The following is an 18,734-nucleotide window of genomic DNA, read 5'->3' as shown; positions in this document are numbered from 1 at the left end:
ACTACATAAAACATTTATGCAAGCGGTTACCACATAGAGCGGGCGAACGGCCGCATAGAACATCTATGCAGCCGTTGACCCCATAAAACATCTGTGCGGGTGTTTCACTGCATAAAACGTCTATGAGGGCATTGCCCGCATAAAACAACTGTGTCGTAAAGTCGCATAAAACGTCTATGCGCACATAATTTGCATAAAATTTCTATGCGTACGTGCGATTGTATAAAACGTTGATGTAGACGCAATACCACATAAATATGATAAAATCTATCGGAGAAAGTATTCCTACAAGTGACCTCATAAAATATCTATACATGCGAGTGACCGCGTAAAATTTCTATGCAAACCAAATAATGCCTAAAAATCTATGCGAACGGTATACCACATAAAACATCTATACGATCTAGGGAACGCATAAAACATCTATGCGGACGATGGACCGCATAAATTATCTATGCAGAAGAAAGACTTGAGTACCGCATAGTCACTTCTATGCGGAAGAAAGACCGTATAAAACTTATATGGAAAAAATTACTGCATAACAATTCTATGTGAAAAATTTGGCTAGCATAAAACTTATACACTAATGGTTCCTGCATAAAAGTTCTACGCGGAAGAATCCCGCATAAAATGTTGAATTAGGAAGTTGTGCAGAAGTCCGCATCTTATTTTCATGCGGAAGAAAATGCACATAGAAACACTTATGACGGCCTCTACAGGCGGTACGGTCATTGTGATGAATAATATTTTCGGTTCTCGATAGGGCCGGCTCAACTCTTAGGCGACTGAGGCGGTTGCTTAAGGCCGCGGATTAAAGACTCTTAGCTATAAATACATTAGGCAAATGATAACCATCACCCCGGGGGCGATGGTTAAGAAATATTAATTGCTTCCAAAAGACAACTTGTTCCAGGAATATTAATTGCTTCCCAAAGGTAGCTTGTTCCAAGGATATTAATTGCTTCCAAAAGGCAGCTTGTTCCAAGGATATTAATTGCTTCTAAAAAAACAGCTAGGAGAAAATGTAATAAAGGTGGTTGGAGATTAATTATTATCCCTTAACCCGAGATGATTAGTGGGATTCAAATTATATTACACATAGTTGCCCCTAATCCTTCTTTCCTTCCCTCCTCGTCGAACCCCGCCCGCCGTCGTCTTCCTCCACCACCGACTATCTTCTTCGCTGGAAGCCGACGCCTCAAGTGATGCTCTCTTCCCCCCTCGCTCTATTTGTCTCTCACCTTTCATTACCTCTCGTCTTCTGCACCCACACCCTTTCTCTCTCCTCCGTTTCGTTCTCTCTCTGCCATCCTTCGCTGTCTTTCCTAATCGATGGCGGCGCCGTGTACCATAGTGCTTGGTCGTCCTCCACCCACACATCCTTCTCCTCTCTCCCCTCTCCCTCCCCCTCTCTCTACACCCCTTTTTTTTTTAATTTCCCTATAGCCTTTTTCTCTCAAGCCTTAGTTCTTTAAGTACATGATTGATGCATTGCTAGGTCATAACTGGTCTTAATTGACTTCCAAGAAAGTTCTTTCTTCGTTAAATTAACTCATATTGGTCAGATTTGTTTCCTCAAGACCATTGCTTCATGTGATTACATACATTTTTCGGTTCGTATTTAGTTAATTTACCAAGAATCCTCTGTAAAAAAAATCTTGATTTTTGCAAAGAATGCTTCTTTCGACCACGGAGGGGAAATTCCTCAAGGGGAGGGGATATACATGCCTCAAAAAATATTTCTCTTATTTCTTTCTTGTAATTTATTATAGTTCTGAGAGGGTATTTGCTTGCACATTCTTTTTTTCCCATACTTAGAAGTCATATATGAAAAAAAATTTAAGCATGTAAGAGTGCCATATAACCTATTTTAAGCAGCCATCAACGAGTATTGTTTCTGGATTAATTTTTGTTGTTCGTTTATTTGAGATTAGGAGATATTTTTGTGACGGTTGGAACTTGATATTTATGAATTTCTCATTTAGCTTTCCAGTTTCAATTATTTCTTGCTATGTTATTTTCTTAGAAACTCCGATGACTGCACATCAATTTTATGTTAGTTACATCACCTATTTAGTCCCCAAGCTACTCTAGGGACAAAGTAGCTCATGTCTTTTCATCTTTATTATTTGCTGCTTTGTTTTAAATTTCAAATCAAACAAGCTGAGTGTATATGGATAACCACTTGTGCGTGCACTATAAATTTCCTTGTTTCACCCCAGCTCTTGACTAGTTTTTTCTTACTATGTTTTGTGGCTGTATGATCAATATCTATTAAGACTCAACTTTAGTTGTTAGTTCAAAGCTATACATAGACTCAGCTTTTGTTTAATACATGTTAACTTGTTTGTTTATAGATAGGGGATAGCTTTAGCCATGAATACATTTGATTTCTTTGAAAAAATGTAGTGAAGGTAGTTATTAGTTAGAGACTATTAATATTCCTTAACTATCGCCCCGGGGGCGATGGTTAGCGGGATTCTTTTTCTTACTATGTTTTGTGGCTATATGATCAATATCTAAGACTCAACTTTAGTTGTTAGTTCAAAGCTATACATAGACTCAGCTTTTGTTTAATACATGTTAACTTGTTTGTTTATAGATAGGGGATAGCTTTAGCTATGAATACATTTGATTTCTTGAAAAAAATGTAGTGAAGGTAGTTATTAGTTAGAGACTAATTAATATTTCTTAACTATCGCCCCGGGGCGATGGTTAGCGGGATACAATACATTAAGGCCCCCAAAAAACTATTAGCTATAAATGCAGCATTGAGGCCCCCAAAAACTCTTAGCTATAAATGTATTGAGGCTTCCAAATAATTTCTAAATATATTTATTATTATTATTATTATTATTAGTGAGTTAGCCTTTGGCCCCTAAATCCATTGAGCCGCTGCTCCTAGCTCTCGACAGGGCTGTTGTCGGCGAGGTAAGCCATTAGCGGAGAGGCTGGGGAGGCTCTCTCGGACGGAGAGGGTGCGGAGGGACAGAAAGTGGAACTAGACAAGGTGGGTGTCTCCCCCCAGCAGTTGCGGCCGGAGATAGGGGCGGATGAAGAGCTTAGAGTGGACACCGCCAGAGGCAGGGGCATTGGAGACAGCCGAGGATGGTGAGCTAGCACTTGATGGAGTCACCGAGAGGGCAACATGCGGATGGAGAGAAGGCGATGGGCGTAGCACCATCGAACTCCCCCATCGCCGCGGTCCTCATGTACGACGGGCTAGAGTCTAGAGAGAGGAAGACGGCGGATTGGGATGCGAAACATGGTAGAATTACAAAGCACGTAACCTATTCAATGAAATGCTCCAGAGAGATGCCATCTTGGAGTTCTATGCATGCCTCGCGATTTTACAGTGCGACCTCTTTAAAAGGCCTTCAGGCGTTATATCTCAACCCAGCTCCCACCCTCCCTCCCTCAAGATCCCTCTCTCCTCACCCTCTCCCTCCTCTTCATTGTTGGAGTTTTAACTTGAAAAAAAATATATTTATAAAAATAAATATACCATGCTTACGTCCTAAATTTTAGATGTTTAAAAGCTTTAAAACTCTTATCTTTTTTTGAGATGCTTTTTTCAGAAGAGTTTAAAAATAGGCTCTCGATCCAGATTTTTAGATAACTCAATCCACATTACTTTTCTACTCTTTAAATAAAACAATTCTTCTTTCTTTTTTGTTTTTCTCTTTCTCCAAATCTCTTTCAAGTATTTCTTTTCATCTAAGCAATTGAAGGAGTTGGTCGGATCAAGCCTCCTCAACGATCGTGCTAGTTAGAAAAAAATCAAACCGAGCCGAGTTGTTGTATCTTGGGGATGAGATCGCTGCAGACCTGCACATAAGAGGCGAACCATGTTCTTAGGACAGTGTATATTATACGCCTCGATCTAGTCAAGCTTTTTTCAATCTTTTAATTTTATTTTAATAAAATATTTCTTTATAATACTTTTATAAAATAAGGATATAGTAATTTGTAGGCAATATACTATTTTCAACATTCACCGCCCTCGCCCTCGGCATGTCACACACTCCTCGGGATCTTTTCCTTTATTTTCTCATAAAAGAGATGTCTTTGTGTTGATTTAGTGTGGAAAAGTTTAATTTTTGATTGGCTTAAAATTGATTCTCAATGTGACTCATGTAGCTTGCATGGATGACACAGTGGATAAATAAAGTTTGTTAATTGAAATGAATTTGAGTAAACCAGAAAACCAACAAGAAATACAATGATATGAGAGGAACTTAAATATGAATATGGTGAAAAAAATCATGACTTACATCTGTAGAAGAAGATGAGCTTCAAGCTGAAGATTAGATGCAGAATAAATGTGGTAATTATAAACTCATAGGAATAGAATTCCAAAGTGGATTGTTTTTAACAATATGCTGCTCCTTTTTTTGGTTTTTTGTGCCGCTCGAAAGGAAAGAGCCTACATCACAAGCTATTGTCAGCAGTTACAAGTACCTCGAGGGAAAGGACCAGTCCAAAATCCTGGACTCTTGATCAAAAGAAAGCCTGTTTGGAAAGCCAATCAGCAACCTGGTTGGCCTCTCTCTATATACGTTTGGACTTCACAGGAATAAGGATCTAAAATGATTGTAAGAGTCGTGCAAAACTGGGTTATGGAATGGAGAGTTAATAGAAAGACAGATGGAATATCCATATAAAGAGTTTGTTCTTGGCCAGTACTCTGATCTTCCATATAATTTCCCATATAGCTGGGTTCAACACAACAAGCGAGGCAGAACGATAGAGGAAGCATTTCCAACCAAAATGTTTGAGGAGTTGGTGTTGTTCCAAATAACAGCATCATCAGTAGAGTAACGGCTAAATGGGATAGAAAATAATAGCTTCATGAAGCTTTTAATAATTTACTATTATTCTGTAATTATGAATATCTCATAAATTGAAAACTTACCATGGTCAGCCATAAGTTACTTGATTTTTTTCTCAGCAGATGAGGTACGTTTGTATAGTGTTCTTTTTCATCATTGGAAAAAAAAAAAGGCAGTCTCTGTTAGAAATGCATAGCATGTATTCGGGGATAGATGACAGAGAATGGATAGAATTAAGGTCTTGACTAAGTTCTAGCTAGATCCAACTGATATTGAATAGGGGTATTTGAACTTAGTAAAAATCCAAGGACACATGATAAGGACCATAAGGTGCCTAAATTATGCCACTTTTTGTATAAGACATCTACCAAAAAATAAGAAGACACCTCAAGGCATCATTGAGCTTGCTGCTTGAGGAGGTGGTGAAGATGCATAAACTTCTAAGTTGCTACTGTCTTTTCTCCATGTAATGATGAAAATGCTGTGACAATGACAGAGAGCTTTGGATTCAAGATCAAAGACCTGATAGCACCACTCAATGTCTAGAGCTTGATTGGTGCTTCAGAGGAATGGCCATCTTAGTATAAAATGTAAAGCTTGATCAATGTGTCAGAGGTCACTTTATCACAAGGTGTAGGGCTTAACTTGTGTCTGAAGGCTACTTTTTCATGAATATAAGTCATTCCTCTAGGCTCTTCAACCAATGAAGATGAGCTTGAAGGTATGAACCACTCTACCAAGTTGGCATGCTACTTTATATTTGAAGGTATGAGCTTTAAGCATTGGCATGCTACTTTAATCATTAGCCTAGAGTTTAATCATGCAACCAAACAAATATAAATATGCAAAACTATGAAGCATAATAAAGCAAAGCAAAATTAAACCAATACTAGATAACAAGATGCAATGGGGGAAGACATGCAATGCACTGTTTTTACACTTCGAAATTCATAAAATATGCAGTTCCAATAACGCCATATCGGTTCATCCAAACTTGTCGCTTCTCATATTTTTTTTCACCTGAATAGTTGTAATTGTATTCGCAATTTTCAATTACATACGACCCCCAAAAAAAAAAGAATTGCAGTTTATAATTGAATTGCATGAAACTGAATCTGAGAGCAACCAAACGGCCTCTAAATCAATCAATCTTGTAGGCATCTATAAAAGTTCATGGAGAAATTCTGAAAAATGACTGTTACTTCAAATAGCCTATGACTTATGAGGCTGTAAATCTTTTTTTATGAGAGAAGTGAGCCAAGTCATGCCGTAGATGCGCAATAATAGCGTTTACGGATAAGACTGCGAGCTGTCACGGGTACACTAGAAGACAAAGGAAAACATTGAGAACCTCTACAAGATTCCACGACAGAAATCATGCAGGCCTTGAAGGCTAGTTGCTAATGAAGTCCACGTAAAAGGTAGAAGAGTGGCAAGTATAAATTAGCTTCCCTTTGTGGTTTTCCAAGCAAGTTTCTGACAGCGCAAGTTGGGACTTCATCCATGCATGAGAATGTTTGTTTGTTACTTGAATTAATAATGGAGCAAATTTGGGGGTCAGGGGACCACTGTCATGTGGTGAGGGGGCCTCAAGGTCTCCTCTCTCTTTGGTTTGTTATGGTAACCCTGCATGATATTTTAGTTAATGCCATCAGTTTTGTGGCTTGAACTCTAAACAGGATGGGAAGTGTCCTCTTGTTGGTTATCCTATAATTTTGTTGAAGTTATAAGAGTACAGACTGTGAAAGCAGGGCATATGAGCAAATTCTTATGATATTATATTTTATAAGAAGTGCAATTTTATTTGTATGTATACCTTTCAGAGTTATGGGCATAAAACATATTTTATTCTGCATGCAAAAATCAAAACAAATGCAAAATGTTACTAGACTAGCTTGCTCTAAGTTTATCAATGGTCAAAACAACATACATTTTTGTTGGTTTTTGAATTTTAAGTGCAAACTCATGTGATTCTCGAGGTTCATAACCTAATGAGAAGTTACATCTCTTTTCTGTTTCCACTTACCTTCAGCCACTCTTAGAACCTGATAAATACTCTTATGTACTTGATCTTTAAATGTCAGCTTGTTTTCTTTGAGCTCCTGAGCCCTAAGTATTTAGCCACCTAGCAGTCAAATTCAAGTCAATTTTTAGATTACTACCAATCAGGTTGTTTAAAGGATGCGAGAAGAGAATTAGGGGGCTGGATATGTTTTAAGTTGAATCAGAGATGAGTTCAATTTGTTTGAGAATCTTATTTATTTTAAAACCTAATTTGATCTAATTAGGGAGGGCAAAAAGAGAAGGGTAATTAACAGACTGAGAGAAGGGGGGATCTAATCTTATTTGGAAAAGGTGAGAGAGCACTCATGTGATAGTTAATGCAAGAAAAAAAGCAAGTAGGTTAATTAACATAATTTATAAAATAAAAGACATGATAATTTTGATGTAAAAACAATGATAAAAAGACATAAAAAGATCATTTTTGATTTCAAAAACTAATAATTTAATAATAGTTAGACCATGGTTAAGCTGGATATATATATATATATATATATATATATATATATAATATTATTTGGTTAGATCCATATGGAATAATAGAGATTCCATATCAATAATTCGATCCATTCGATGTGAGGTACTAGCTCTAAACTGATTATATAATTTGGAGATTCTAACCTATACATCGAATGATTAATATATATATATATGCTATTTATTTTTTTAAATATTTAATGGATCTTCAAATTATATAATTTCTGATTATCTAATTTAGATTTGATATTTGACATGAGATTCATTCAAGCCAAATTTGGCTCTTGGTGTGCCAAAGACCAAGCTGCATATTTTTTTCAACCGATAGTTTCTCGCTAGAGTCACACTCTCCATCATTATTTTTTCAACTGATAGTTTCTCGATAGAGTCACACTGTCTATCATTATTTTTTCAACGGATAGTTTCCCGTTGGAGACACACTTACATGAAAATAAAACGATTTCAAGTGACACGCATACCTTGGGGGAATCACACTTGCACAACATTTTCATTAAGCTGGGAATTTCCCGGTCTTTTTTTTTTTTGGTCTTTTTCTAATCGACAGAAGGCTTTGATGGGCGTCCCGACAATCCTTCCGAATGAAATTCTACAAAAAGAAAATTTCATGGTTAGATTCCATGGAATGTTTTTCTTAAAAAAAACAGAACAGTCCAATCTATGACATGATGGGCCCCACCACGTGTCATTTGTTTCCCAGAGAAGGAATATTTCAACTTCTTTGTCCTCGCACAGTTCTTCATCATGCTATGCCATGCCATGCCATGTCCGTTCTCCATTCTAGAGAGAGAATTTAGAGAGGAAGAGGAGAACGGAGCCGGTCCAAACGCAGGCCGTAGGAACGCTCACCATCTCTTGTCGCTTAAAACAGCGGCTCTTCTTTGTCCCCATCTTCCTCTCTTTGTTCCCTTCCCTTCCCTTTACCCTGAAATGCTTCCAAACTCCCATCTTTTCTCCCCTCCCATTCCCATCCAAACCCCGCCCTTCTCCTCCGATGCCTTCTTCTCTCCGCGACCTCCTCGCCGAGGACGGCTTCCGCCGCCCGCCCGCCACGGCCTCCATCTGCGCCGACCGCCGGAGTTTCCATCACCCCTTCCGCCCCGATGGCTCTTCCAGCTTCCATTCCAACAGAACCAGCCCCAACTCCCATGACTCCATTCCCCAATCCTTGCTTCCGAACGACCACGAGGAGGAGGCCGGCATTGACGAGGCCGCCGTCCGGGCCGTTGTCTCTATCCTCTCCGGCTACGCTGGCCGGTTTCTGAAGGATGGCGGGTTCCGGCGGCGGATCCGGGAGAAGTGCAACGCCTGCCTCGCGGCGAGGAAAGGTGCCGCCGCGCACGCCGTGCTCGCCAACCTCGAGCTCGGGATCGAGAGCATCGAGCGGCTCGCCGAGGAGGGCCCTAATGGTGCCACCAGGGACTCCAAGATCCGATCTTTAAGGAATTCCATCAGGCTGTTGAGCATTGTGGCCTCCCTGAGCTCCCCCAAGTCGAGGAGCGGCGGCTCCACCTGCGGCGTGCCCAACTCCCACCTTTCAGGCTGTGCCCAGCTCTACCTTGCAATGGTGTACAAGATCGAGAGGAATGACTGGGTCTCGGCCAGGCACCTCCTCCAGGTGTTCGTCGATGCGCCATTCCTCGCAAGGAAGAATCTTTTACCTGATCTCTGGGACCATTTCTTTCTGCCGCATTTGCTGCATCTCAAGGTGTGGTACAGCAAGGAGGCGGAGCTCGTCGCCGGGTGGGAGGTTGAGGACAGGGACCAGAGGATGAAGGGATTGAATAGAGCTTATAATGATCAGATGGATGGGGGCACTGCTCAGTTTGCTCTATACTATAAGGAGTGGCTCAAGGTTGGCGGAAAGGCTCCGCCTGTCCCTTCTGTGTCGCTGCCGTTGAGGGCCAGCTATCTTGAGGCGTGGGGGAAGAGATCAGTGTCCTTGTCACGGAGTTCAATCAATAGAAACCTGTATGTAAAGCCTGCCTTCATCTTTCTTGATGTTATGCTTGTTTGAGATTTTACTATACTTGTCCGTCTGGATTCTGATATGGTTCTGTTTGTTTTGACCTAAACCATTGAAGGTATCAAACAGTTTTCGGTACATCCCTGGAACAGGAGGATATTGGTGATGGTTTGTTAATTGATGATATGGATTTAGCTGTGGAGCGTGAGTTGGATGCTGAAGAAGGCAGCTGCAAGCTGGAGAACACTGTTCATGTGAGTCGATTAACCTTTATTTATTTCTTTTCCTTTTTCGCAAGTAGAATTTCATAGACATGGTTAAACTCTTTATGTTTGATGTCTCTTAAAGTGGAATCTACCGGAGCACATATCTAATAAGATTGGTTGTGAGCATTAATAAAAACGACAAACTTGTGTCCTTGATTGCTTCCTACATAAATGTTATATAATTGTCCTAGACAGAGCTGTTTGGCCCCAGGGAATCTCAAAGAAAATTTTCCTATATGGGATAGTTGAAACATTCTTTCACATATAAAACTCATTTTAAGAATATATCCGAACTCCTGTTAGCAAGCATAGAAAGACCAATCTTGATGAGTCTTGTTGATATCTTCTCCTTGCTTGTGTGCATGTGAAGTGAGTATCTGCTTTTCTGTGTTTTGTTGGGTTTTGCGTTCTCTGGTTCATGTTTTGGTAATTAAGATCATTATATACAGGTGTTTGTTAACAATAGAGCATCAATATTCTTTATATTTGCTTTAAATTTTATGAACTTGAGTTTGTGAAAATAGCCATAACTACCAAGCCTTATCCTGACTCTTTGGATGCAACTTCTATCCATGTAACCTCATATCTCCAACTAACGTAATTATTCCCTTAAACACAAATCTTTGTCAATCTCCTTACTTAGGCATCCTTGAGTCTCCAATACATATACCCATAGCATCTCTCGGTCAGTTCTCTAGTTCATTCTCGGTAGTCACAAACATGTTAATTTTTATTTCCATGTTCTTGTCTCTATTATATAACACCAGCGAATGGATTGTATTTGTTGGGCATGTGAAATACCATATATTCTCAATCTTTTTTTGAGTGATTTATGCACTCTTAATGTTATGAGGTAGATTTTATATTTCTTTTTAACGATTAAAAAACATTTGCATCTTATAAGAACAGCAATTCCACGATGATGACGGAAGAAGCATAATAAATTCAATCTTACCTATCCATAGAACAGCATGTGCTCTCACGCATGCCCATCTTTAATATTATTAACTCAACATTGTTAGTGTATTCTTATATATTTATCATGCTGATGTGGTTTATTTACTCAAAAAACCTCTACACTTTAACAGCATTTGATATTATATGAATTGTACATATATTTCTGTTGTACAAAGACATTATGAATTTATCTTTTGTGTATATAGTAAGCTTTTGATATCCTAATCGTGTCTCTAATTTGTTAAAGACAATAACACTTTCATTTAAATCATAAGGGAGATACTCTTCTTCTGAAATTGCAAGAAGTTCAGTATTTCTCAGGTTTTACTTGTTTTCTGAGTAGACAGAGTGACATGGGGGTTCGCCAAAAGGAATCTGACCCTGTGGAAGCACATCAAGTTCCTGGACCAGCACCAGTACCATGCAAACTGTACTCTTTCCGGTTATTCTCATGTCACAGTGAACCATGTAAAGATGCAATCCATCATGCACAAGTTTCTAAGAAAGACCCAGTTGCAATTGCCAGAGAATCAGTCAGCAATATACCTCCACTAAATGTTGGCCAAGCCATTACTCTAATTTCTGACTCAGGCAGCCTTAGTGAATGTGAGGCTGCAGTTCATTTGGTTGCCAAAGCCTGGTTGGACTCACATGGAGACTCGATTCTGGAGACTGCACTGTCCTCATCTTCCATGATTGAGGGGCTTCTAGAAGTAACTTTCACATCTAAAGATGATAAGGTATTAGAGCTTGCAATCTCCCTCTTAGCGGAGTTGATCTCAAGGAATGAGGTAAACAGACAGGTTGTACTGAATGCAGATCCACAGCTTGAAATTTTCCTGAGACTGTTGAGAAGTAATAATCTTTTTTTGAAGGCAGCAGTTGTGCTTCGTCTACTAAAACCAAAGGCAAAACAGATGCTATCGCTGGATTGGATACCATTAGTCATGCATGTTTTGGATAATGGGGATCAGTTACAGACTTTGTTTACTGTGCGAGGCAGCCCTAAATCAGCTGCTTTATACTTTCTAGATCAGCTTCTTATGGGTTTTGATGTGGACCGAAATGTTGAGAATGCGAAACAGATGGTTGCCCTTGGTGGGTTGGACCTGCTGATCAGAAAACTAGAAATGGGAGATGCTAATGAGAGAAAGAGATGTGCTTCACTCTTAGTCACATGTGTTCAAGCAGATGGGAAATGCAGAGATTATTTGGCTGGTAATATAAAAAAGGCATCTATTATTCAACTCCTCCTAGGGAACCAGTTAAAGTCCAAAGGCAGTGCCCTTTTTCTGCTGAGTGAGCTGGTCTGTCTTAACAGGTACAGTTCATTTACATCATTTCTCTAACACATGCTCCCTTATATGTCAATGTATTCTACAACAGAACAAATCTACAAATGCATCGTAGCACATTTATTGAATGATACTTACTGCTTTTCTTGATGTTTCTTCCAGATTGAACAGTTGCATGAAGTTACTTAACAATGACACTCTGGTTTCTTTCTAAACTTAAAGATATATTCGTTCAACAATTTTTCCAAATATTAAGGCATTACAGCTTTTGGGGAAGAGGAGTGAATCATGCAGTAGATTTGTTGCTTTTTGTTAATCTTTGCTTATGTATTCAATTATTCATTTAGTGAAAGAAGTCGCATGAAGAAAAAAGAGGAGGAAAATACAGGAAAGTGAAGAGAGATTCCCAGACAACATTTCATGGAGTAGTTCTTGTGGTCTAATTGAGTGCCATATTAATGGCCTAGAAAGGTCAATGGCCAAACCGATGTCACTGTTTAAGAAACAATATTCTGACCTGAGATGATCTGTTGCTCTGACCAAAATTTATTCATCAGAAGAGTGCAAGGATTTAAGTGCTGACATGCAATGTGTGCTGACTCGGTGGTGGCACTGAGTGTGCATGTGGCCATGATACCGTGTATCACAAGATATCAACCTGTGCGAGCCTGTAAAATATAGGCATGGCGAGCATGACTTGATACCTCTTGGTACCAATTCATTTTACTTAAAGCTTTTCTTTGTTTCTGCATGACATGGCATGGCACAATCGGTGCAGCAGTCAGCATTGGCTCATCAGTTGCAAAGGAGTTTCATCGTTATCAGCATGATAGTTTGAGTATAACCTTTAACTACAATTCTACCCTTGATTGATTAAATTTCTATTATAGAGAAGAGAAGAATAAGGGAGAAGTGGGTGGGAAAGACAGAGGGGAGAAGAAAGACATGAAAAGGAGAAATGGGGATCCGACCTGGCAAGAAGAAACTTATTTCTTTTCTTCTATTAGTAAGCTGTATACATCCATTATTTGGTTGACTATAGCCCTTTTAGAAAGGCTGCCTTGCCTCCCTAGAAATAATAAGTGGAGTCCTTTTTACTTCTCCAAAAAGAAGAGTACCTAAAACTTAACTAATCTAGCTGTAATCAGCCACAGATTTCCTTTGAATTTTAGACCAGTTAAGGCTCTCAAAGACAATTTCATCTCTCTGTTGGGCACCCCACAGTTTGAAGTACTGTAACATGAACCGTGCCATGAATAGTGAACAAACCAGTGGTTCTATTAACTTCCTAATTAAATATGTAAAATATGCCATAAGTGAGCCTCTTTTTGTCCATCGAATTTGGAATGTTTATGCTTTTGGTTGCGCTAATGCGCGCCTTTAGTTTTACAGCTAGCTAACTATTGATCTGGATTAATATATAGATTTCTGCAATTCATACTAGAGATTAGTCATTATTGATTGGGAAGCAAAGTGGTTTCCTAATAAATTATCATGTATTAGAGATTATTAGTGAAACAAATGTTTTGGTTAGTGTATGGTCTAGTTTTACTAAATTTTCAGCTCAAATGCATGGTGAGTGTTGGTGTCGCAACTCAATATCTAGTTTACAAGAAAATATACTGAATTCGCATTTTTCTGAAAAATTCAATTAAGTTGAAACATCTTTTCATGGAACAGAACAACTCAGATAATCAGGTTTCTAAAGGAGCTAAAAAATGGTGGTTGCTTGAACACAATGCATGTCCTGTTGGTATATCTCCAACAAGCTCCACTTGAGCAGCGTCCACTGGCCGCAGCTATTTTATTACTCCTCGACCTTCTGGTACCATGTTGAAACCATTCTTTTCATCAGAGTATGTGTAATTATTTTTAGGGTGTCACCATATCTACGTACAATCCCCATATGGCAGTTATATTGCAGGGAGATCCTTTGCAGTACAGCGTCTATAGAGAAGAGGGAATTGAAACTATAGTAGCAGCCTTGGAATGGAATTTACATCGGAAGGAAGTCCAAGAACAGTGTAGTAGAGCTCTTTTGCTTTTGGGTGGCAGGTTTTCATGTTTGGGAGAGACCATTGCAGAGACATGGTTACTTAAGGGAGCAGGGTTAGATGATGGCCCTTCAGATTCGTTCACAAGCAAAGTGATACCTGCAGTTGAAAATGCAAAAGTGGTATGCCTATATGCTTTCAGAAAATGACATCTACTAGATGTTATATGTGCATTTAAAACCCAGTACTTGATCTTATCTGTTTGTAGGTTTGAGTTATGCAACGGACGTTCTTGTCTTGCCTTACATATTCTTCATGTACTTGGAACGTCATTAACTGGTTCATCATTTAACACTACTTCTTCCAAAAAGACAAAAAAATTGTAGCAGGGTACGAATAGTCAGAGAACTCCTTGCTAATAATTCTGTTTAAAGGGTCTAGAAAGCATGGAACTATGGTAGTGAGGTAAATAGATGAACCAGAATTAGAAAGAACATTCTAACAGACATTACATGAAAACTCTTGTTAAGTAAGTCAATGTTTTTAAATTAAAAGAGTTATGGAGAATGAATAGATGAACTGACAAACAGAAAATGAGGGGAATGTGTCCAATAACTAGATGTGGATAATACCTAGTTTTTTTGTAAACAATAATTTATAGACATGAGATGTAATTTTCTTTTCTTTTTCACATAGTATTCGTATGGAAACATCCTTAGCACATAATAATTTTTTCCACTAGTAAGGACTCCGGCTTCTCAGTTAGGAAATGGCATTAAATTGGTCAGGTTCATTAATATTTATCTCTACGCATCAATGCTGTGTGAACTGAAAACATATAAATTTGGAGCATATAAACAGTTTAAGAAGACTATGTATTTCTTTTAGTTCATTTGTTAGATGCTGTGATCATTTCAGTCTGCTTTTGAATGAAACTGTTCACCATGCCTTTCGCTATAACAAAGTGGAGATACGCTTGCTCAAATTTGTTCACACTTGTGTATAATTTGTATATTTAGTCTTCAAAATTCAAATTAAAATAATGCATAATTTAAATATGCACATGGGATATTTTCAATATTACTCCTACATATGCTTAGCTTTTTTATATGAACCTGAGCTTGACCACTTTAACTGAATTCTTTTATAGATATTAATCATGCTTTATTAATTTCCAACTATAGTCTTCTATTGCTTTGGCGAATGGTATGCTTATGTTCATCCAAGGTTTGGATTTTACACATAAGAACAACATGACCATTTGCATTTAGCGTTCCCTAAAATTTACTGTTACCCAGTCGTAATCATGACACTTCAATTAATTAGGTCTGTCTACCTGTGAGAGCATGGGTGGCTGTTCATCTTCTTTTTTCATCTTGGGAACCCATATTCAAATGTGTTGTTATTCTAAGTTATGCTTCCTACTATAATTACATTTCATTGTTACACTCTACTGTGTAGACTAATTCTCAAGAGCTTATATCGTATGGACACATCTTTTGTACTGACATGATTGAGTAATAATCATCAGGATGAAGAAGAAAAAACGACTGAAGAGTGGCTAAGGAAGTTGGCCATGGTCTTGCTAACTAGTGGTAAAAAGAGGTTCTTGGTTGCCCTATCAAATTGCATAGCTGATGGGATCCCAAGTTTGTCCAGATCTTGCCTTGTTACAGTTGCGTGGATCAGCAGCTCACTTTCCTCCTTGCATAGTGCTAACAGTCTTCAGCCTTTGGCATGCTCTATTCTTGCGCCTCGGTTGCTTGAGAGCTTGAGCTATGATAGAGCATTGGAAGAGAGGGTCTTAGCTTCACTATCGCTGCTTAATTTTGTTAGACATCCAGGTAATGCCATCTTAATAGCTTTCTTTTTTTTTTTCTTTTCGATTTTTTTTCCGAGGCTTTCTTTTCTTTCCTTCTTTATCCCTATTTCTTCAATGATATAAAAGGGCACTGTTTAATATTTATATTCAACAAAGTAGACACCGACAACTTGGTTGGTTTTTGGCACTTCAGAGCACCCATTACAGCAGATCTTCATCCAAGTTTAGCATCTGGATGCTAAAATTAATTCTTGCATGCATTTCCAATGCTAAAGTCAGTTTTTCCTTTAAAAAAAAAGTCAGAAAAAACACGATCATGAAGTCTGGATAATATGTCTGCATATACAATGTTGAAATCAAAGATACAAGATGGAAAAATGGGGGAAAAGTGCATTCTTATGGCGATCATAAAGGTCACAAGTAAGATATGACACTGAAAAGAAAATGCACAGATGGACTCTCATTTAACCTATTGTAGGCTAGCCATTATAAATTCATAAGAGGGATGAAAACTTATAGGTTGCATGCTAACGCTTAGTTGTTATGCAATTGCTGATACTATCCATTTTACACTTCGAGTAAAATTCCATTGACATAGGCTCACATCAAATGTGCTGGAAATCAACTGCCTATCATGTTAATGCCTTTCTGCAATTCCCAATTATCTCTCATGCTTGCGTAATGGTAGTCATGCTAGATCCCCTTCCAGAAGTGGATTAATCCATGTCTGTTATGAGAGAAGGAATCCCATTTTTTTACTTTAGTTTGACGAGCAATCCTCTTGTTGGTATATCCCTTATGATATGCCTCAATGTATGAACACTGCCTCTTATTTTGTTGTGTTGATAACTTGATATTCACTTTCTGATGACTTGGGAATTGAATCACACCGTATCCTTTTCATTCAAAAAAAAGAAAAAGAAACCTCACCATTCTATGCAACATTTTTTCTCTGTAACCACTTCGTTGAGAAACATTAGTCACAGCTGCACCAATCATATGATGGTTGGATTAGTGTTATGTTACCTCATATTTTGTCCCGTGCATGATTATCTACTAAAGGATTGTAAGGCGAGAGAAATGTATGCTAGTAATTTACTTTCTTTCATGTGGTGAGGATTTGTGACAGATTATGATCTTTTGAACCTTTTGTCTTACTTATATAGAATGCATGTTGTCCAATTGAATGTCTTTTCATAAATTTTCAACAGCATGTTTTGAAATTTCTAGTTACTTATTAAAAATAGATTATTCATAATTATTTCCCAGCATTTCGTTGTTTTTCTCGATCATTGATTTAGACACACTACTCCATGCATATCATGTCCTTATTCGCTATTTATATGTTCGGGACTCCTTAACAGAATGCCTCCCGAAGATTTTTCCTTTGGATAAAGAAACAATTAACTTGCTGCAAGATCTGGCCCAAGTGACATGGACTGCGAAAGAGCTACTCTTTGCTTGCTGCAGATGCTCTTAACCTCTGATCTCAAGCTCTAAATCAGATGCTTAAAGACTTACAGTCTCTTCAAAATAAGTATTCTCTAGCTTCATATGTACTTCCCATACATCCATGAAGAGGAAGTATATACTTCATTCTTAATGCAAAGTCAAAGGGTTATCCCTTACAACATTTAAACTTCTATTGTTGGCTTGTAAAAAGCAGAACAAAAATTGTTAGTTATTATACACGGTCTTCAACTCTGTTACTTTGCTCTATATATTCTTTTTTGGATCATTAAAGCAAGTTTGGATTATTCAGCTGCTTATTTATCCATCAGTTGACAAAAATTCACCTTCTCATCACTGAATTTCTTTAGTGCTGTTTGCTCCTTTCAGAAATTTAGATTAGGTTGTGGATAATGAATGGGATGCCCTTGATCAACTATACTCCAGTTCATGCTAGGAATAAATGGGGCGGTCCTATTAACCTGCATTCGATAACAAGCTCGAGGGCTTACAGTCCTTCCTTTATGAATACTTTAAAAAGCAAGGATTAAAGTTGCAGTGTCTTGTGTGCAGAAAGAAGTAGAGCTGAATGAGGGGAAGCCTGCCCCATTGGGTACCAGCCAGGCCTATAATGCATGGTACTGAAGAGGGTGATCTTCATTTCTTAAAACCTGGACATCAAAACCAACTCTGTTTCCTTTCCCTTCTTTTATTCGTTATGATTCATCACTGTTAGCAAATGTACCAAGGGAAGCAATCATGGAGAATCACTTGAGCTAAATAGAGGAGATCAACTGATGAAGCAAAAGCAAACCAGAAGATTCTTGTACTACAAATCTAATCTGAAATTCTGAGAAATACATCCTCATAATATACTTGAGCTGAAAAGGGAGATTAACTAATGCAAAAGCAAAACAGGAGATGCTTTGATTCAATCCAATCCAGAAGTATGAGGAATACATCTCCATAATACACTAAACACTAAGACCATTAGAGATAAAGAGAGGGAGGGAGGGAGAGAGTTGAGTATTTTACCCATCTCACCGATTCCTAAGATGTTCCCAGTAACCATACCTATGCTCTGTTTAGATTGCAGACTAGCAACAGTAGGTATCTAGAGCATGGACTCAAAAGTCTTAAAGCCTAGAGATGTCACATAAAGACCATCCCATCTTCAACATTTTTTTTTTTCTGCAGCTTGGGGAAAATCCATGGCCAAGAGAAGTGGGAGCAGGAGAGGATGAAGCAGTTGACAAAGCTTCCTGCATGGATGGTATCTGCATGGTGAACAGGTGGTAATGTCTTGGCTTTCTGGTAGATGGGTCTCAACGAGGGAACAAAGAGGAACCCAAAAAAAATGAAGTATGAATGCATCCAAATTTAGATACAAAAATAACAGCAAATAATGATTTATTAGGTGAAGAAAGGTTCTAAGAGTTGAAATGACAGGATTGGATTAATATGAATCATGGACCCAAAAAGTAAATAAAGCACAATATCTGATTAAGTATGTCCGGATAAGAAAGGATTAAGCTCTTGAATTAGTCCAGATTCTTCGAAAATAAGGCAGCCAAAGCATTTGATCCTCTTCCCTCTT

General features: G+C 38.3%; 1 protein-coding gene across 1 annotated transcript; it reads left to right on the top strand.

The window, feature by feature from the left end:
* The first annotated feature begins 8,078 nt into the window (after positions 1-8,078).
* LOC103723964 (putative E3 ubiquitin-protein ligase LIN-2) lies at positions 8,079-17,447 on the top strand. Its single transcript, XM_008815065.4, has 7 exons — positions 8,079-9,359; positions 9,473-9,608; positions 10,925-11,898; positions 13,553-13,697; positions 13,797-14,048; positions 15,398-15,710; positions 17,053-17,447. The coding sequence occupies exons 1-7, from the start codon at positions 8,383-8,385 to the stop codon at positions 17,166-17,168; spliced, it is 2,913 nt and encodes a 970-aa protein (XP_008813287.2). The 5' UTR covers positions 8,079-8,382; the 3' UTR covers positions 17,169-17,447.
* The last annotated feature ends 1,287 nt before the right edge of the window (positions 17,448-18,734 follow it).

The sequence above is a fragment of the Phoenix dactylifera genome, chromosome 9 (genome assembly GCF_009389715.1).
Source record: "Phoenix dactylifera cultivar Barhee BC4 chromosome 9, palm_55x_up_171113_PBpolish2nd_filt_p, whole genome shotgun sequence".
Classification (NCBI taxonomy): domain Eukaryota; kingdom Viridiplantae; phylum Streptophyta; class Magnoliopsida; order Arecales; family Arecaceae; genus Phoenix; species Phoenix dactylifera.
Note: the sequence above shows the minus strand (reverse complement) of the source record. Positions and strands in the feature narration are given on the sequence as shown.